Source organism: Calonectris borealis, chromosome 9 (assembly GCF_964195595.1).
Source record: "Calonectris borealis chromosome 9, bCalBor7.hap1.2, whole genome shotgun sequence".
In the NCBI taxonomy this organism is placed as follows: domain Eukaryota; kingdom Metazoa; phylum Chordata; class Aves; order Procellariiformes; family Procellariidae; genus Calonectris; species Calonectris borealis.
The window spans coordinates 27,846,452-27,868,020 of NC_134320.1; the positions used below are offsets into that span (position 1 = coordinate 27,846,452).

Sequence of the window (21,569 nt, forward strand, 5' to 3'; positions counted from 1 at the left end):
AATTCTCCCACACGGAAAACTCAAAACACCACACATCGATAGAGAAGAGCTGCATGTTTTTGCACGCCTATTGCAGGAAGTAAGACCAATTCCAAGAAAACAAAGTACCAGTGGCAATGGCACAGATCAAATTGGTGTGAACTGGGAGGCTCTCCACAAGCTTTATAAATAAAGCAGATAAACACCAGTTTACAGGCAGATGCATTAAAACTGTAAAACTTGCTACTGATATAAAAATGAATTAAAAATTATGATTAAAGCTATAACTGTGAAAAAGGTGTTAAGCAGCTGCCACTGAATTACATAAAATGCAAACCTGCACAGTGCACAGAGTAACTGGAAGGGTCTGTTACAGAATGAAAGGATGAAGGCCAAGGCAAGTTCGGCCACAACACTCACCTGTTTTCCCTTGCTCTTTACAAAGGAGCTTCTCTGCTCTCTTGTCCAGGTAAGCAAGGATTAATGCACAGATCAGTGAAAAGAGACACATTACGCCACCTGCAAGAAGGCAATGCAACATGTTTAGTTGTTGATTCAAGTAGTAATTTGGCTTTTAAGCACTAGTGTAGCATACCTTTACATATCTAATACAAACTAAGTTTAACACCAGCTTGTCTTATACATAAAAGACTCAACACCTGTACAACTCAAAAGAGTAAGGTGTAAACACTGAAGCCTGCCATATGAGAGACATCTGCCTTGAACTAGAGTACGAACATGTAGCTACATTTATTTCATTTAAAACATTACCACCACTCCTACTCAGCACAGCCGAGCTCCTTATTTGTACCTCCTAATAACAGAAACAAAGCCTGGGCCTTGATACCAACACCAGGGCCTTAATACCCACGGCTCGGCAGGCAAGGAAGACAGATCCAAAGGTAGCTGAAATTTCACTTTTACACATCAGACAACTACACACAAGCTCTGACATGATATCCTTCAGAAAAATTTTCAATTCTGTCCTTTACTCAAAGCATGTTAAACATTTCACCTCCGTAAGATACAAACTTGAATTTAGCAACCACAAATATCACACAGCATTTTATCAGATGAAGTAATCATACACTCTGCATAAGAATATTAGCCATTGATACAAACAGCATTTGAATTGCTCTTCCTAGTCTCAAATGTATTTGTCCTACTTTCAAGTTAGTAAGAAATCATCAACATGCACACTGTTCAAATTCAGAAGCCTAAAATAGCAGGTGACATCAATTCAAAATATTACTGACCTATCATGAGAGTTAACCCAAGAGTACTGGGACCAGTATACCCCAGCAGATCTCGAACTTTAGAGTATATCCATCCCATGATATTCATGTTCACTGTGCTCCCCTAGGCAGAACAGACTTTTATGAAGAATAATGTATTTCACAATTATACGAATTCAAAAGGAACATTAGGCAGATTGCTTATTGAAAGTGTTCAAAACAAACAGGTAAGATGCTATACAGGGAACACAAACCACCAGCAACAACGATAAAATTATTCCCTGCTGGTTTGGTCAGTGTTTGTAATAAATTAACCACTGCAACAACAACAATCTACCATCACAAACAGAAGTTTTATACAACGCTAACAGTGACATTAGAAGTGCCATAAAATCTACATCACACACTGCATTCGCTCATAAACTGAGTTGAATTTAATACCACATGTTAAAGCAAACAGGATTCCCACCTGAGAGTCATCAGGAAGCACATTTTTTTTTCCCCTTCTCCCCCTAGAGAAGGGATCCATGGCTGTAATCCCAAGGCTAACAACAGCCAGTTTAACTACAGTTCAGCTGAGATGAGGCAACTGCTAATTAGCAACAGCCTGAACATCAACCCAGACCCAGCTGTGACCAGCTAACTCTCTTCTACCGAGGTAAATACCTGCGGTGGTTTAAGATACCACAGCCTGCTGAAGAGGACCCCCAACAGCAGAGGCAGGTCTCCCCTCTCTTCGTTCACAGCCTGGCATATTAGCATACACCCACCTCTAGCAGCAGTTTAAGTGATTATATCAAACTGAAACAGGACAGCTGAGATGCAGTCACACAGTTCCTATCAGAACCAGCAACAGGGACAAAAACATCTTACAATAGCAGATAAGGATGGGACTTTCTTAAAGCAGCCATCCCAACTCATTTATCAGAGCCTGCACTTAGTCCTCGAGCCACAGCTACACGCAGTTAAGCCAACATTTTATGATATGCCAAGAATCAATTAGTCTGATGAAATGCAGCACTGTGACTGTCCCACCCAGAAATCTACACTAATAACACCACCAGGCTTCTTTAGAAGTTCGACAGGTTCTAAATCTTATTAATCCGCTTCCTTGTGTATCCTGTGTCTATTTACCACAGATTTTTAACATTTTACATTTTAATTTCACATCCATTTTTAACTAAAACTCCCTAGGGAGCATTAGAAATCCTGTTTTCCACCTGTCTCACTGCCAAGACAAGCCACACACCTTAAAGTCTATGAATTAAAGCTATACAGTTTTACACTTACAATTCTGGCCATGCTTAGTTGTAATCCAAACACAAGATTTAACTCCTTGCCTTTAAACCAACTGACTGCATACGTGTTTTGTGCCACCGCTAAGGACTCTCCGCCTATTCTAAAAAAGAAGGAAGACATAAAACAAAACACGTTAATTGCAACATGCAAAGCAACAAGGAAGCAGTCCATCAGTTGCTGGCAATACCAAGATGACGGTATTTCAGATTTACCTATACACAAATAAATTTCTCTAACACATATATACAAGGCAATAGAAGTCTTAAAGACAATTCAAAAGAAAATTGCAGTGTCTAAGAACAATTAAGAGTACAAGGTATCTTAAATAGTCTAGGAGTGATTACAATTGCCTTTGGCCATTTACAGAAATTAAATCAATGGACAGCAGCTTCTCATTTCTCTTCTGCATTAAAGAACAAAGCGGTATAGATCCTGACCCAAATGAAACCAAAAGCAGGCATCTTACCTGGAATCAGAATTCAATGGAATCATCTGCCAACCCCCCAATACAGTTGGTCAGATTTTCTAACATTTTTATGCTGTGGCACATTCACAACTTGGAGGTATTTCTTCTGACATTTGCTCTCATTTTTTAGCACCATAGGAGCCCTGTTGTATTTGTTGTTGCTAAGAATTCTTTTTACTCAGGAAAGTAAGAATTAAGAAAAAAGGAGAACTAACACGGTTTTATCAGCTTACCGAATGTCTTTATGGGGGTAGTTCATAATTTCTGAATTCAGTAAGACCTGCAAAGTCCTATTTTTTGTTTTCTAACTTTAAGTTAGACTGGGAATGCGACTGAAGATCTTTCATGTCTCAGCTTTATAGATGCCTCAAAATCCTACAATTTTCTCTCTGAGTGTAAACATGGTAGCAGTTTTCTAGGACACAGAAAGATGGTCCTTACCTCAGAGAGCACATGCTATACTCTTCTAGACTTACCCAAATATGAATCTGCCCATGTTCATCAGCCAGAAAGTATTAAGTAGTGCTCCCAAAGCAAAAATTACCTGCGAAATAAACATTTAAGGAAAAATTATAATTTTATATTTGAAGTATGGAACAAACTAGAACTATCTGAAAACGGAAACAAAAACGGTTTTCCCTTCCCAGACCTGCAGAAATACTTCACACCCACTTCCTACTCCTAGCTTTTTGCCTTTGCTCCCTCTGCATCCCTGATTCACCATCCTGCTGGCTACACAATACCCAACCTGGCCCACCCTGAAACTGCACCCAGAAAACACTTCTAGAGGCTCAAGTCATGCTTCATTTTTATCATCACACCCTACCCAAATACAACTAGAGGGTAGTTTCACATCAAACGGATAAAACATTTGGTTCCTTCACCTTCTTATTTCACTCATCTTTCAAGGTCCTCTGTTCCCATTTACCCCATCTGTTCCCAACTACACCGATAAAATTCAGAGTTCTCCCATTTCAGTTCTCTTCACCTGCCTACTCCCGTCTGAAATATACAGTACTACACAAGAAGCCATTTGGGCTTTTTTCCCCCACCCCCAGTAGAGAAGCTTCAGACACGTATCATCCTTCACCCTCTCATTTGCACTTACCTGCCCGACACAAACAAAGATACTAAATACCATAGTGCCCAACCTGTAAGAAAAATAAAATCACTTAATGCATAGCTAGAATCTTTTTTTCCTACAAAACACTATATTAGACCTACAGCAAGGAAACAAGGGGAGGTTGATATGCAATAAAAGGTCTCTGTAGTAAATATTACAGCTTGACAGCTTCCTTAAAAAAAGGTAGTACAGACTGGCATTTTTGAAGCCACTTTATTTAAGCCATAAAGGGAAGGAAACTCATTTATACCAATGGAAATTCCTAGAGCACATGAAAAAAAAAATTGAAAAAGCTTATTATAATTTGAAAAAACTTTGTATTATAAAGCCTATACTTCACATGCACTTTAAGTCTACCATCCGTCAAACATGAGTGACACTAACATCACACTTACCGTACTCCAAAAACTCTGTCTATCAGAAAACCTCCAAAGAAGCAAAGAACCACATTGGGCCAGGAATACCAGGCATAGAGAGCCATGAACTGAGCTGTGTTCACCTTCATATCCTACATCAAGAAAGGGGGAATTAAAAAAAGTAACTATTCCTAAGGTAATCACAGGGCCAGAGAATAAGCATCCAAGTAGAACTACTTGGAAGCAAGAACGCTTTCCGACCCGGCCACTGCCCGCGCTTCCCCAGCCTCCGCTCCCGCCCCAGGCAGCTACTCACCCGCTGAACCTGCGTTTGGAGTGCCGCCGGGTTGTCGTAGCAGAAGTAGCTGCCTGCAAGGAGAAGGGGACGCCTCAGAGCTCTGCCCCCCGCACCCGAGACTCCCGCACCCCCGCCGCCACCCACCGAAGCCCAGGAAGCACATGAGCGCGAGGACAAGGAGGCGGTGCGGCAAGCGCCGCGGGTCGCAGACGGCGGGCAGGGCACGGGGGGGGCCCGGAGAACCGCCGCCGCCATCATCGCCGCCGGCGGAGCTCAGCAGCGCCCGCTCCTCCTCCGCCATTGCTGCCGCCCTCACGTGAGCGGCCGTCACGTGAGCTCCCCGCGCGTCACGTGAGCGGCCGCGGGCCCGGCCCACAATGCGCCGCGGCTGGTTGCTATGGCCGCGGGGCGCGCGCGCTGCCTGGTTGCCATGGCAGCGGGCCCTGAAACCCGCCACGTCTGTGAGGACGGAGGAAGGCGCTCCAAGAAGCGCGGAATCCCGAGCATCAGACTCTGCAACGAATGAGGCTTCCGAGTTGAAACAGGGCCCTAACGGTGGCAAAAAAAACCCTTAAAATCCCCCTGAAACGCAGCCCTAACCTGACCTCGTGGTGTGGTTGTAGTCTAACAAATAGTTAGCTTTTAGGTTACATCGACATTGCTTATCTGAGGGATTAGGTGCACCAGGGATGGTGAATCCCAGGAAGGCTCTGGTGAGAAGTGAAACAAAACATTATTCAACCTCTGTAGGAGTGAACTGGGCATGGCCTTGGGGAAGAAACACGCTAGGTCGGCCAAATAACGGAGTACCAAGATAAGCAGTATGAGAACAGAAAAAGAAACAACTGCTTGAACTAGGGTGAACTACCCTAATCGGCGTGGTAAAAAACCCACCCCCGGGCAGGAAAGCCCGCCGCCCAACAAAGCCCCTTCCCCACTGAACATGGCAGTAAAAAGAAAGGACACTGTGACTTCACGTGAAGATGAGGCATACGCGAACCAACAGAAGTAAGGGTGACTAAGTGCAAATGTCAAAAGTACTGACAACTGTTGCTCGGAATGTATAAAATGCTTACCGCGCGTTAACTGAGCTGTGCTTGATTTGTGGAAAATATCCACCCTGCGCAGAATAAAGCAACGTCTCCTCTCTAAACATGCTTGTTTAGTGTGTTTCAAGGGCTTAAAATCGACAACGTGGTGAGGGCGTTAGCTACGTAAAGCCTGCCCAGCGTTGCCGCAGGGACAAAGCTGCGTGGCAGGCACGCAGCCGGCAGGACGTCGTGGCAGGGTGTAGCACCTGTGGCCTTTTCTGTTAAAAAGGATTTTAAAGGCAGGCCTGTCGTGGTCAAATGGAGAGTGAGCTCCACGGAGGAAGGGTGCCTCTCTTGCCTCCGGTTGATTTAAAACGTAAAACCCCAGCGGTACATTTGTTTTTCCCGCAGGCAGGTTTGCCCGGTCCCCGCGCTCCCTGCCTGGCGCTGGAGGGGCCAAGGAGCGACCGCAGCCAGCGCTTCGGCCCTGACGAGTCCCTGCCTCCCTCACAGCTTTCTCCTCGCGTGGCTAGGCTTCATTTTTTTATTTTAGTATTTTGCTTGAGACATTCAAGAGGAATAAAGCTCTCGTAAGCAATAGCAAACTAAAAAAAAAAAGCTTAAAGTGTAGGCCGCACTAAGCATTAAGCGTACAGAGAAATGCAAAAGCTTGTAAAATTGCTCCATCATCCTCCTTTTGGACATTAAAGTAATTTTACTTGGGCTTTTTGCTCCAAAAAGGTCTTTCCATATTAGACAAACCCTTGAAAAAGCTACTTATTCACAGCCTTCTGTCAAATTTCATCTTCTTGCACCAAAGATGACCTGAATCCTGTGTGCACGTCATCAAGTGACAGATGGTGCTTTTTGATTAAAATATGTTATTAATGAGGGCAGAAATACTTGTTATTTAAGCCAAGGGATTTATTTACCTTTTCAGGATGATGGAAAGAAAAGCATCCAGTTTTACCTGACATGCTGTGAACCAAGAGGTCTGCTTTCCAGCTACTCTGTCATTAATTTTGTCGGTAACCATTCAAGAAAATCAAAATACATTTTCAAAACACGTTGGTATCGCGTGCCAGTATCGCGTCTGCTGTGAACTACCGTTGGGCATAAAATGCTTACTTTTCGCTCAATATGTGTCTTTTAACAGATCTGTCAAAAGAGAAGTACATTATGAAATTTTGGGGTCGCATTTTCAACTGCCCTAAACTAGTCTAGATTCCCTGAAATCAGAGCAGCTCTTTCAGCTCACTATAGTTGCTCTTAAAAAACAGGGTCTCGAACTGCAAAGCTTCATTGCAAGAGCACCCGTGCGACAAACTTGAGGGTTTCATTGCCGCTTGAGGGAGCTCAAAGGTAATGCGTGGCTATGCAGATCACCTTGAGTTTCATAGGGGGCATAATTAAAGGGAGATAGTTTATACAGATAAAAGGGATCACTTTGGAGAGCAGAGTGAAAGCCTATGTACGGAAAAAAAAGTGTAGTCTTTTTCCTAGCTAACTAGCCCAGGAGACCGTTGTTGTGCCACCCAGTACTTTCCTAGGTCTCTCTGATCCACAGAAAATGCTTTTTGTTCATGGACACACTCTAGTTTCCCTCCAGGACACAAATATGGCTGTGGCAAAAGGCCAGAGTCCCCAGACTACCCTCCCACCGTCATTCGCAGAAAGAAAATGCCGAGAAACCTCAGGAGACAGCTGGATCCATCGTCGGTGAGGACGAAGGGAGCCCCAGCCCGCTCTGATCATGAAGTACAGAGCCAGAGTCAACAGAACTGGCTTCTCTATGGCTCACAGCTGCTTCCCCAAGACCCTCCTGCTCCATTTTGAGCATAATCTTAACCGCAGGAATTCCTGAGACATTATATTGTGGGTAACCCTCACCAACAAGAAATGAACTGCACAGCCTACTCCATAAAATGATGGGTACCAATTCCAGGCTGCTGTACCCAGCAAAGTGAAACTTAACAAATATTTAGAGTGCCAGAATATTACCATCGAAAAGATATTGCCCTTTTCCCGGTAACTATTTTTAAATGTTGGTTCAGAAGGCACAGGTAAATACAGAGAAGTGGTAGTTCGAGCTGAAAGAGAGGTAACAGGCACACACTCAGAGGTGCCACTTCAATGCTGTATCATTGTCTTGAGCGGTAGTGCTTGGGTTTTGTTCTTTAAACTACAATACTCTCGTATCAATTCCAAACCAGTATCTAATGCGTAACTCATATGGGCGGTGACACGATGCCAGCACTTTGACGACAGGATCCCACAGAAAATGTCTCATGTAACTTGATCAATTTTATCAGTGAGGATATTTAAAGATCTAATAAAACAGATTTTATCTCCCAAATCTCAAAAAGGCTTTCTAGCCCCATAATCAAAGTAATAGGCAAAACCACATAGCAAGTAAACATATTAAACTGCAGTTTGTGATTTAGGATGACAATATCATGACCAGATTCAGTGTGTATGCCAATGGGAAGAATGGAAGTGAACAGCTTCCAGAGGCTCTGGGGATATCCTCACCAAAGCTCTTGTTTGGTTGACTTCAATTAATCAATTAACTAGCACAAAAAATCCTGCAATCTTTCAAGCTGACTTGTGGATCAGGATTTCATCCTGGGTACTTTTGTTGCAGTGTTTGTACGCTAAGGACCAAAAAAATGGACTCTGCAAAAGTATTTTTGAGAGCTTCTGACAACCGTGGCAGATTGTCTCTGCCAAGTACGATGACAAAGGATTCCTGGAAAAATAAATACTTAGCAAAGAATATAATCTTGAGTTTCTGCAAACTTAGCAGTAGGATTTTAAGCACTGTTTTCCCATCTTCTTGTCCCATTTTAGTTTATGTAAATGTCTGTAGCATTACAGTCTAAATCTTCCTTACTGTAAGAAATTCAGTGTGCCACTGTTGCATCAGTATGTAACAAACATAAAAAGAGAGCGTCTCCTTCCTTTTCCTGTAAGAACCGTGAGAGAAGGCTAGTTCAGCACATACCACCTCAAAGGTTGTTTAATAATCTCTCTCTAATTTTATTATTTATTCAAAAGAATCCTGGATTTGTCTTTTTTATTTAAGTCATGACCCGAATGCGCTGTGTTATCCCAAAAACTTCAAATTCATGATTTCATAATGTGTCTTGCTTTTTCTTGTCCTCTCTTCTGCCTGCTCTTGGTAGACCAGAGATCTATCTGAATTCACTTATTCTATGATTTCCTAAGAAATAAATGTATGAGTGTTAACATCCGGCTCTGCCAATGAAGCCTTGTCATTCACTCCTAATAATATCAATTACATTATTGCCACTCTCCCACACTCTATTTCTATCATACAAAAATATGCAAAGATGGAAGGATTAAGCTATTTAAAAAGCTACCTAAATAATTTAAAAACTATTACTTTATGTTACACTTAAGCAGGTCCACTGACCATAATTAATTCAATACCAAAATAGCAAATGTAATGGTGGGAGGCTTCTTCACATGGAGCATGGCCGTGGCAGGTTCCAGTACAACAAAGGGTTTCTGTGCTTTCAGTCATCCTTGAGGGAGTTTTCATGAACCTGAAACACATGCAATTTTATTATATTTATTTTCAAAGGTGTCGGTGGGTTTTTCATGTTATTTTCATGGCTGTGTGCTTAAATATTTCATATTAAACAAGACTGGATTTGTACTTTATCTTGTTTGGTATAACATAGGACCCTTTATAGTAGGGTAAGAAATTACACTCATGTATCTGGAATATTTAACAGGAGAAAAAGAATATTTTTCCATTTGCTATTTCAAAATATTTGCCATGCCACCCCTTTCTTCCCAGTCACTTCTGTCTTCGCCTTGGATATGACCTTGCTGTGCCTGAAGCTTAATGGCTGTAATGTGCAGTGTGAGTTAAGTCTACAATGATTCTCGAACGCATTGCAGGTGAGCGTTTATGTCACAAATAAATACAGTAGATTGCTCTTAAACTCATACTTTAGAATGTTTATTACAGATGCAATTTCTGTCTTAACATAAATCAAAGTACTTAAAGTGCCATATGATACCAAATGCTTAGTTTAACAGCATAAAATTGAGCAAAAACTGTATACAGTACTTTATAGGTGCTATAAAATTCTTGTGCTTGTGGCCGCACCTTTTTGCATTGCCCAGATCAATCAAGTCCACTGAACACTCTGGATAGTAAATACTCAGGTGAAACAACGATTAGCTTTCAGAGTTTAGTTCTTCTAAGTTATTACTGACCAGTGAAGATGCTTCAAAAGGTGACAAAATTGCAAAGAAGCAGGAACCACATTTAACATGATTAAATTTACTTCGCCATTATTAGACTATTATCCATTCTCTGAAAGAAAAATCTTGTGCTTTGCCTCCAACATGCATTAGCAACCTATTATAGGCATGCAAACATTTTTTTTAATCACTTCATGTGGTAAGGAATGTGTTATTGTAAGGCTCTCCGTGTCCTGTACTCTTCCTGTCTCACTCAAATATTATTAGACTTGTGTACAACCTCCTTAAGACATGTCTAATTTCCGTAAACAGCTGGAAAAAGGCTGAGGAAGCATTTTTGCACTGTAAGTCTATCTGAGACCAAAGATTTTGGCTTAAGGAACCTCCTGAGGATCGAAAGGATACTCTGCCAAAGCAAACACCTCCTCCCCTCTCAGCTGAAGAGGCTCAGCTGAGTCAGACAAGAGACCACAGCACTGAGCATTGCGGGTTTATTGCTCTTTTTGTAAGTACGCTCATCAGGAAAGATTGCTCTTCATGTTTCCCAAAATTACTTAAAGCCCCTTCCTATTCCCTCAGACAAGTGGGTACCGGGCTGTATCTCTAATTGCCAAATCTGCTTAGGTAACGTATAAAAAAAAATACCTGCAGTGACAGTGAGAGCATCATGAATGATGTGTGGCCTCTCAGCCAAGCCAGTACTTCCAGCAGGCTTTTTCAAAGTATTGCTGCCTGGGTACGTTGACCCAGCAGGATGTAAAAACAGAATCAGAGCTAAAATACCTGCTAATTAACTTTATATAACTTCCTGTGAACGGGCTATTTGAAATAATGCGATGCAGGAGACCTCTAAACCTTCATGTGCTGTTTCCTTTTTGGACTGCTTTGCCTTTGGCCGCTTTTCAGCCCTGGGGACCCGTTTGCTCTCGTGGCCAACACTGAGCCTTCATAAAGAAGTGGGTGCTCGGTGCCTGCGCTTCCGCGGGCGTTAACGTTCCAACGCAGACCAAAGCGAGGGGCGCCGGCCACGGGGCAGGCAGACACACAGGCTGGTGCCCGGCTTCCAGGGAGGACGCACGGGCCAAAGCATTGCAGAGCGTAACTCTAAGTGTGGTGGCCACAGCACACCCGTGTAATAACCTCCCTATAAAAGGCCTCTATCACCTTTCCTCAGAAATCACCATTTCTGCGTAGTTTTCCTATTGTTTTTCATGGGCTCGTCTGCACAGGTGTAATTTTGAAGCCAGCCCATTTCCCAGCTGCTGGGTCTGGTTGCTTTATCGCATTGCCCTGAGAGATCGCTTCCCGCTTTCTCTGTGCATCCCGGCGGAGACAGGAGGGAGCAGAGCTGTGTCATTTCAAGCACCCTGCTTGAAAGGGCACTGCATGTGTACTCCAGAGCTTAATTCAGCTCCCTCACCTTGTTGCTTTCCTAAGTGTAACCTGGAGAAGTTCAAAGTGTTTTTCACTTTGGAAAGAGCTATTATGTCTAACAAGGCTTCTAAGGGGAAAAAAGTTTATCAGAGGCTGCTTAGCGTACACCTATGAGTCTGGAGCCAAATAACAAAGTATCCAGAGGTGAGAAGAGGGAATTCAGAACTTTTGGCTTTGGGACTATAGTTGAATTACTAGATAACACTTCTACTTCGCTCAATGTACAATTTTCCATTCGTGTCTACAACCATTTTCCTCAGGATCCACATACTCCTGTCTCTCACCGCAGTAGCATTGTATGTTAACAGCGCTAAATTTTAAAAATATCTGGGTTACTTGGTTGAAATACTGAACAACTACAGATGCCTGAGAGACACTGAACCCAAGCATTTACTGGATAGTTCATCATTGGGAAGATGCATTCTCATAATATTTCAACTTTTTAAAAACTCTACTGCTTCTTTCAGCAGGATGGACATGAAGTATTTTATAACTAAGCCCAGCAATTTTGGAAGAAAGCTCTGATTTTGAATAAAATGCTCAACGGTTGGTGCAACACGCTGCCACCGCTCGCTGGCCCGGCGGCCCCGGGAATGAAGGAAGTTCACACCCTTGACAAGGGCTTTGTTTCCCTCCCCTGGCTGAAGACCAAGTGAAAGCGGTGCAAAGGCGCGCTTTGTCACCAGGGCTAGACTTCTCATTCTTCTGAGATGAAAGCATATAAAAACGCAGAAACAGACGGGAGAAAGAAACTGTTTCCCACTGACTCCACTGCAGGCCTTGCAGTCTACCCTTAATAACCCTGTAAATACATAATGTGTGTAGTTCACCACACAGATATCATTCTGCTCTTAAATTGATGTATATTACTGCCACCCAGTACTTTGGCTAGCAGGCTGTCATACATTCTAAGTATCCAACAAGAACCTCTCTTTGCTAACTGCAGCATAAAGCCTCACGCTGTCCCCGCCTAGCTCTGTATTTATCTCCCTTAGTTACTTCTATTCCAAAAGCAGATCTCCTGTCAAACTCCTTTTTTTTCCCCCAAGGCTGAGTATTTTATGCACATCAGGCAGTTCCTCATCAGGCATTTCCTCTGCCCTCAAGTTACTGAACTTTTCTGGAGAGGTTCCAAGACATGGGTAAGGTGGGTTGGGCTTTTTTCCCCCGCTCTCTCTAGGCTGCAGCCCAGAGTTGAGCAGAACTTTCCAAGCAAACAGCTTTATCTAACAGCACCGTTGTTCCCCGAACTTTGTGATTAATTTGTTTGCTGATACACCTGATCGCTCACCTTCCTTTCCTTGCAAATGAATCCTCTCACCTTTGTGCAATTCGCTTGGGAACTGCGTTCCACTTTTGACCTGTAAGTGTGTTTGTTTGAAAGGTCTCTTCCACTGTGCAACCTTGAGGTCCTATTTATCTAGGTACACCCTGCTTCAGAGTACGAGCTCTTTCCTGACAACACCCTGATAACTATTGCCTCACTTTACACACCCTTATCTAGCAATTGTTATTCCAGGAGGCACCCTGCCATCAATTTTTAGTTTCCTGATTTATGGTCACTTCCCCTTTGCTCCATTCCTTCAGCATTTACATGAATTCTTATTCTAGCTGCACCACTTTTAGCAGGTGGTACAGCATAAGTAGATATTTCATCCGCTACAGGAATTCTCAAAATTCAGTGATCTTGCATGCTTGTCCATAAAGAGCAGCAAATAATCAAGACAAGCGTGATGTAGTTTCACCTGTTAGTTTCTTTAAAAAAAAAATATTCTATATCTGTAGTTGACATGGTTATGTTAATCTCTGGATATGTTAATATCTTACTGGATTGAGACCTTTCAAAATAAAACCAAGAAATGCAAAATCAGTATCATTCCAATAATTCTGAGTCGTCTCCACATATCCAGCTATATCTCTGAGAGTATGAGGCTTTGCTCTGTTTCATGACCCCGAGAAAGTGATACCATGGGAAAAAAATCACAAAAAGCTGTCATTTAGAAGAAAAAAGAGGGCAAAAAAAGAAACAAAAAACCATAATTCTTTCCTCATTGGCAAAGAATTGGAAACTAACAGTTTATCTACCTGGAGAGGGGAGGAAAAAATTTCCCAAACTGATAATCAAAAATAAAATGAGGACAAGATATTCTGCCTAAGCATTTGTTAAAGTAAGGGGCTGGAGAGGGAGATGAAATGCACGGTTTTCTTTTTTACTTTCCTTCAAAGGGTGAATGAAAAATTATTCTGCACAGCAAGAAAATCACTTGTAATATAATTCAGAAAATATATTGTTTCCTTTAGAAGCATCTTGCTCAACTCTTGATTTCACATTTTCATTCCTTAGAGATTACAGTTCTTTGCATTTTTATATCTTGGAGTTCACCACCTTGTAGTTTCGATGTACAAACAACTTCATAAATATTATTCATAGCATTAGAAAAAAAAATCAAGTAGATTCACGTTCTTCCACATAAATGACAAGTGAATAAATACACGTTATGTGGGTGACTAACTGAAATATTACACTAACGTTTCCTGGCACTATAGGCATATCATGATTGCTATACGTGGAGTTAATCAATACTGAGTAAATGCCTGTTGAAGTTAACATTACCCCTAGGCTAGAGTTTCAAGGGAAGGTCCTTCTATCTTTGTTAGCGTCGAAAATTTTACCTTATGTTAAGACTCTCTGTTTCTAATGAGACCTACAGGACTCACCTTCTTTCTACAACGTAGGGACAGGTGGAGAGGATGATTTAGCGGCATGCATGCATCCTTTCATTGTATATAGTGTATGCTTTGTATATATGGCATATATTGTCATGTGTCTGTCCATAGAGGGTATGTAAAATGTGTATATTGCATAGATTTCTGTCCGAAGTTTTTAAATACTCTTGTACATTGGAGACATGAGTGCCTGGAGAAGCCAAGGCGGTAGCCCCAAGGCCCCGTACACCAGCTGGCGGAAAGACGCGGTCCCTCCCGCCCTCCCTCCTGCGCGGCCAGGGCTGGGGAACTGCCCAGGCAGAGAGGGCACGCGTTCCCCACCCCGCTGCCAAGCAAGCGTCCTTCCTTGACTCGTGCAGGTAGGAGAAATCGTGCTGTGCATGTCACCTGTTTGCCGCCTCCGTCAGACCGACCCGCAGCAAAGCACATTTGTTCCTGGTTCCTTTAGGAAAGGAGAAAAAGAACAAAGACTTCTTTGAAAATAGAAGCGTAAGCAAAAGTTCTGAGATGGTTCTTATTGGAAATTATGCTATGCTTGTATAACCTTTCACTTACAACTTGTTTTATTTATATAGTAACTTCCTCCATTTAGGCAAATCCTAAAGTACGGCTGCTTCTTAACACCAGCAGTAGGGAAACACAACAAGAAACTGATCCCAGCGGCATGGGAGGGCTGCAACCTTACCTCTCCTGCTTCTCTCAGGAACAAAACTCCCAATACCATTAATATTTAAATTACCGTAACTGGACATATAAACCATGATCTTACTTGGATGAGTAAGGCAAATCACACTACGCTGAACTGGCTTTGGACATCTCCTGCGGACTCTGTTTTGATTACGTGCCATTCAGACGTGCAGATGCCCTTCCGAGCTATAACAAGATGTTTGCTTTTTTTCAACAGAGCCCAAGACTGAAGAGAAAACTAACCTTCAGAGAAGAGCTCACACCCTGCAGTCACCTGTATGGGAAACTTCTGAGCACTCCGCTTTGTCCCTTGAACATCCCCGGTGTTCCCCATCAGCCTAGGAGGGATGGCTTGGAAAGGGCTTCAGCTGTCCTGAGCTGCTGGAATTCCTTCTGTCTCAGGTGCTCCATGTGTAAATGCCTGCGTGCTCCATGAGGAACAGCTTCAGCTTCCTTTCCTGCCCTGCCTGTGTGCTCTGCACCCTGCACAGAGCCTGGGTGAACACCAGCTCTCTGTTCAGAGGGTTCCCTTGCACATCCAATGCTTTGCTCACACAGATCTAGCCCAGGGTCTGCATGGTAACCATTAGATGAAGTCTTAGTTTAGAAGAAATTAAAGAGAAACAAAAAAAGAAGTTTTCTTCCTTTCCCTTATCTGGAAAGCAAATGCAAAATTTTTTCTGGAAACTTGAGCAGTCAGTTCGTGTGACATATCTACACTGAGATCTGCAACCACAAAGCATTCAAATAAAATGCAAGGCAGTGAACTGCTGTGACACTTTTATTTCAAATATCTAACATCTAACAACAAATGCCAAGCATACTGCTTTGTAAAATTATAGGGAATGTAAAATGGACAGAGAAAACTGAACTCAGGAAAGGGAACAGATTAAAATCCTGCTTTTGAGAATGACGCCAAGTAATAACATCCCATCCTGGCCCCCGCACAAGATCTGGAGTGTTTGCTTCCCTTGGCAAGCTGTATAAAATCACACTTCTTCCAGCTTATAGTTACACTCTAAACAATAAGTGCTTTAGGGCAGACTTAGGCTCCAAGATCTCCAATTAAATGCCCTGCTATCCAATTTACATATAACCTGCTGGTGAACAAGAACTGACTCTTAATTTCTTTGGAGAATGCGTCCCTCGGAGTCTTTCCAAGCACTGGTAATGACTGTGTTATTTTGGATGGCTTTTCTGTGCTGCATGGGAGTGTTTACATCAGTACAAAAAGAGAAGAAACAAATGATTAGTGCTTTTATAACTTAAAATCTGATTATTCCAGGGAATTAGAGAGTCAGTAGATTCATTGGAGGTGAGAGGAGTGGAATGAGGCACTCTCGCATCTAAACCCTGCTCTGGTACGTGCTGTGGAGGAGGGGTGGCACCACCAAGCTCAAAGCGTCCGTGCTTCTTTCTCCTCCTGCAACCGAGCTGCAGGCACAGGGCTAACCTCACAAAGGAGCCAGGATCATACGGGTTTTTTAAAAATAGGAAAATTTTGCAATTATATTTTTAATGTCATTAAATTTCATTAAAAGTGGCATTGTCTTTGGTCATCCCTCAGCCCACAGTAGCATGTATATACTTTCCAAAGATTACATTTTTCTCCAATAATTTCGTCCTGGATCCTGAAAGGCACTTCAGTGTGACTGAGGATCTAAACCTGTATGTCTGAACAAGATTTTGATGGTTTAGTGTTTAGACTTGCATGATTTAATGAACAAATGTCACAACTATTCACACTGAGCAAAGACATAGCTTTGATAGTCAGGTGTTCAAAATCTGCACCACTTCGGAGTCAAAAATCTCATTTTCCAAAGTGAGTTCACATGTACCAAAGTCACACTGCAAACTAATCAGAATTCCTCATCCTTGTATAAATTTTTGCCTAAAACCTACATTTTCGAGTTTTCCCTTCCTGTAAAGGCTGCCTGTTACTATGCCCAGCGCTGCTTTTCTTGCTGAGCATTGATCAAATTCTTCTCCATATATTAGTATGCTTGAACAGATCCATTATGGTTATTAAAAATATTACATGTGCCAAAATATTTTGACTGACAAAGTGAAAAACATTTCCAGCACCAGGAGATCCCTATCTGCTGTATGCCTTGTGAAGAATTGGCCCAAAATAAAATTGCGTTGTGGTTATTACCACTACCAGATTGGTAATTGGTAATTACTAGGAGGCGCATCAGCCCAGGCAGAGCTGTGGCATCAAAAATCCGCAGGGTGAGAGGTGGGGTGGAGTACTGATCCCCGGGCAGCAGCGATGCTTTAGACAAGACGCGCGTGACACACAGCACTTGTGTACAGCCTGGACGCAGGTGAGCTGAGCATTGCTTACTTGCTGCTGAAAATTACTTTGCTCTGCAGAAAAAGAAAGCAAAGGCAAGAACCCTGCACTCGTCGTAACAATAACCCTGCGAGAAGGAGCCTGCAAAAGAGGCCTTAAGGATACAGCTTAGCAGAAAACGCAGCCTCCGGGCTTAGGCTTCCATGCTTTCTAGACTTTGCTTTTTCATGAATGTAAATAAGAGCACAACAAAACACGTCAATATAAGCTTTCACTCAAGTATAACTCTTTATATGGATCTTCTGTAAAGGACCCTCCTGCCTCCATCCCCTGTCCCAACATCATTTCAGCTTCTAGCCCAGTTTTTCCTAGCCCTGGCTCCTATTTTACTGCACTTTTCTGCTCAACAAGCAAGAATGAAGTTTTTTTATAAATTTCTTACACTGACACCCAAAAGAGCAATGCAGCTCTCAGCACATTCCCAGCCTTTATTCCCTGGGAATATTTCCCACGGACAGCCTCACACCCTGTGTCCCCATGGGAAAAGTAATTTTCCTACAAAAGTGAAGCGCTGGGATTTTCAGGGAGATAATGTCATGGACATTACGCCCAGGAGATAACGTTTCAATAGCCAGCCCTGGCCCCGGGCGGCCGTGGAAGGTGTCCAGCAGTGGTGCGTAGCCCAGCAACCTGCCCCAAACACTGAGTGCTTCCAGGAAATGGAAAAGAAACAGCGATTTTAAACAGCCCTTTCACAGCTCTCACGGGACTGGGAAGAACTGGTGGATGAAGCACTGCGCACAACACATGTCTTCAAGGAAGTCAAAAGAAAAATAAACGGGCTCCAAATGTCATAATTGGCTCCCGGGGGGCCGAGGGGGACCCTTTGCTGAAGCCTACAACCATGTCTCAGCCTACAAGCGAACCACCCCGATCTTGATGTACACAGCAACTGGCTTAGTCACAGCTGGGGCAGGGGGGTCTGTAAGAAAAGAAACAGCGTCCGGCAATCAACGGTCTTGCTGACGCAGCACGATGTGTTGAATCTGTAAGAATATCTTTGTGCTGTTGCAATGCTTTTCTCATTTATGTGTGCACTGGGTACTCAGCAAATAGATTTAGCAACCAGGTATTGTTAAACTAAGATACGTTCCTCCTTCAAGATTTATTTTGTATGCTTACTATTAATAGCTGCCACAGCAATCCTGCAGTTTCTCTGAGTTAGCACTAAATGTTGGCCCCGAAGTGACAATTTACTGTTGATGCTGTTGTCTTAGGGTAAGCCATAGAGCCCAACAACGGTTCATCAAAAGTCCAGCTCCCAAACAGCAACTCACTCCTAGGGCTCATCAGATGCTCCTGCACTGCCCCTGAGGGGCTGCTGGTTGTTCTCATCGCCTCTCAGCTAAGGGATAAGCAAGAAAAAACAGGGGCAAAACTGAGGAGTTAAAGTCTGCAATTCCTTTTCTGATCGACAACTGTAAAGCTGCTTCAGACCCTGGACACACGCTGGCTTCATAAACAGGTCGTCTTGGGTTTAGTCTGAGAAAAGTTTACCGCAGCCTACTTCAGAAAAATGGAAAAATTTCCAACATCTTTTTCAATTCTATGTTTTTATTTAATTAGACAGATTGATTGGGGAAACTTGAACTGCTTAACGTGTCAGCAAGACTGTCCTGAACAAGGCTGTCCTGACTTCATGCTCCCTCTTTACTTTGCTCGCAGATGGAAACACAGCAAAAATAACTGAAGGGAAAAAAAATCATTTTCCTAACACTTCACAGAACTAGTGGAAAGTATTATATGCTAATATTCAAGATGGATTATAAATATCTCAATACATTAGGTCGTACCTTTGCTTTCATATCTAAAATTTTGTTCCCTTCTCACGCTCTCTGATGACCCTGTGATTGAAAGTGAGCTTTTAGAAAAGGACACTGTCACACTAAATCCTCACAGCACAAACCTCATGAACAAAACAGAAGAATTGGCAGGTATAATTGTACAGTGTCTAACAAAGAATATAGACAGATATAGCTACCTACACACTTGACAATTAACATCTGTAGTATCCGATACATACATATATATATGTCTACAAACACGCACAAACACACATATGCAGCCCACACCAGAGTCACACAAATTGTGAGCCAAGATCAGGTGCTGTATCATGAGTTAAGGTTTTTATAACTTTTACCCTGACAAAAGCATGGCTTTTCCTGTGATAAACAATAAACTTTATTCTCAGGAGAGTCAGCCAGTGAGAGATGGGCTACGTGACTTCCCCAGGTCCATTCCCATCCCACTGTCTGTGATTTTTGGTGTTTATCTTCCACCATCTCGTATTTTCTTAATATAACAGCAGATTTCTGTTATCTTCTCTAACCCATTTAAAACCTACTTTCATTTCAGTGATGTCACATCATGATCCAGTCTTCTATTTTCAGGTACCTTCATTGTTTGTATAAGAAAATGTTTTCTACCACCCTTCTCACGAGCAGTTAGATAATTCCTGCCAAAAACCTGTTGGAGTGAAGAGCAGGTGCTTGTGACTCTCTCACTGGGATTGCCAGGCATTTCCTCTTTGGATCAATAGGCTGCCTTCATAAGTGAAATATTAATAACAAAACCCCCTCCATCTTAAGTGTCTTGTTAAAAAACAGGTTTTTATGCCTAAATCAAATTTACTCCGCTCCTTCTAAAATGCTGCATTCACTACAAATATGCAGAGCTGCTTATTAGAATCCAGAAGGCTAGAAAAAATAATTCATTAAAAATCAATACCTAAATCACGACAGCTGCATAATCTCAGCCAAATGTAATCTATTCCAGTAGATTTTGGTTCTCCTTATAATTGCAAAGTTGCATACAGAAAAATGTTTTTATTTGTCTACACCAGAAGTTAGTAAGGGTGCCTAGTTTGTAACATCACTTCTGAAAACCAGCTAGAGGCATTTCCTTCTGCCTTTGTACGCGGCGTGTTTCTTTTGTGCCTTTTTATTCCTAATTCCTCGGTTATGGTAAAACACGTGCAGATTTGAGAATTCACCCTGCCACTGCAACCAGGCCCCCGAGCAGTGCCAGTGTTCACAATGAGGCGCTTGCACAGCTGAGACTGGCTTTTTAACAAGGTCACACTTCACCGATTTAATACTACAAAACCACATAATTACACTGGGCTGCACCTAGAAGGCTGAATGAAAGCTCTGCACGAGTAATACGAGGTTAAATCTGTAGTCATCTGCTCTGACAAATGTTCAGAGTGCAAAATGGGGATTGCATGTATGCCCATGAGGAAACGTGGGTTAAAAGTACCATCCTCCCTGCTTTTGCTGTCTCCAGTGATGTATTACCAGGCAAAACTACGTTGCTCTCACAAGTGCTTTATAAAACCCCCTGCCTTCTCCTCTCTGTCCGTGAACACATTTTGCCTTGCCTGTGCTTTATCTGTGCAAACTTGCAATTGCAGTCTGCACAGGGCCAGGCTCTGACTGCTGAAAATGCTCAGCTACTACAGAAGTACTTTATTTTTCTCCATCTCTGTCTGCAGTTTGTGCATTATGGCAAAGTTATAACAGTTAATAATACATGTTTAACCTTCTAAAGAAACCCTCTAGAATATGGCACAGCAGAATATACAGAAACGAGAGCAATAAAAGAACTTGTATTCAGCTTCTCAATTTAAATCATGGCTATGCTACATCAAATTACTTTGGAAAACACTTTCACTTTAACTCAGGTCAGTACAAAAGTCCAGTTATTAAAATTAAAATTGATCTATTATTGTGTAGAAGCCAATGTATAGCAGACCTCTTGAACCTAATCTCAAAAATGTGAAGAGGAAAAATCCAAGAAGTATACAATCAGCAATGTTTTTATTCGAAATGAGCATTAATAGCATTTAACGAAGCATTCATTAAAAATTAAACTGGAAGATGCTATTGAGAGAAATCTGCTGTTAAAAGTCAGCATGTCTCTGTCATAAGCAGCAACTTATGCACACATTAAAAAAGTTTATCTTAGCCCTGTTGTGATGAGATTTCACTGTACCCTTAAAACGTTACTACTAGAATATATATGCTTTTAATATTGCTAACAGTTACCTTATTGAAGAGGCTCATGGAATCAGGGGCCGGTAGCACGGTGGTGGGGACAAGCCATAGGTTTTGCCAGGGAAAGGAAAAGGACTCGGTGGCAATGAGAGGTCATCAGCATTTCCCATTATTGTGCTTTAAATATGCTCAGCATTCGCTCCCCTACTATTGTTTTTCACATTCACCTTTGGAAGCAAGGTCAGCCAGGACTATTTGAAAAAAGTAAAAAAAATGTCAATATAGGTTTGAGCTATCTGCATGGAAAACTGCAATAATCGTCACCTCTTACACAGAAAAAAAGT

At 42.3% G+C, this 21,569-nt stretch overlaps 1 protein-coding gene across 14 annotated transcripts in view; it reads right to left on the reverse strand.

Annotated features, from left to right (window-relative positions):
- The window catches only part of MFSD1 (major facilitator superfamily domain containing 1), a 152,757-nt gene extending 147,675 nt beyond the window's left edge, over window positions 1-5,082 (reverse strand). For 10 of the 14 annotated variants that reach the window (XR_012674712.1, XR_012674713.1, XR_012674714.1 and 7 more), the window contains exons 1-7: window positions 4,775-5,082; window positions 4,498-4,610; window positions 4,088-4,130; window positions 3,456-3,523; window positions 2,505-2,613; window positions 1,236-1,338; window positions 400-498 (exon numbers count right to left, since the gene is read on the reverse strand). Coding sequence is in view for 11 of the 14 variants with exons in the window: in XM_075157473.1 (XP_075013574.1) it covers window positions 400-498; window positions 1,236-1,338; window positions 2,505-2,613; window positions 3,456-3,523; window positions 4,088-4,130; window positions 4,498-4,610; window positions 4,775-5,014 (775 nt within the window). In the remaining 3 variants the exon portion in view is untranslated. Of the gene's footprint in view, window positions 1-399; window positions 499-1,235; window positions 1,339-1,880; window positions 2,052-2,504; window positions 2,614-3,455; window positions 3,524-4,087; window positions 4,131-4,497; window positions 4,611-4,774 lie in introns of those variants that run through there. The other 4 variants (XM_075157472.1, XM_075157478.1, XM_075157479.1 and 1 more) reach the window with 2 other exon arrangements.
- Between the last annotated feature and the right edge of the window lie 16,487 nt (window positions 5,083-21,569).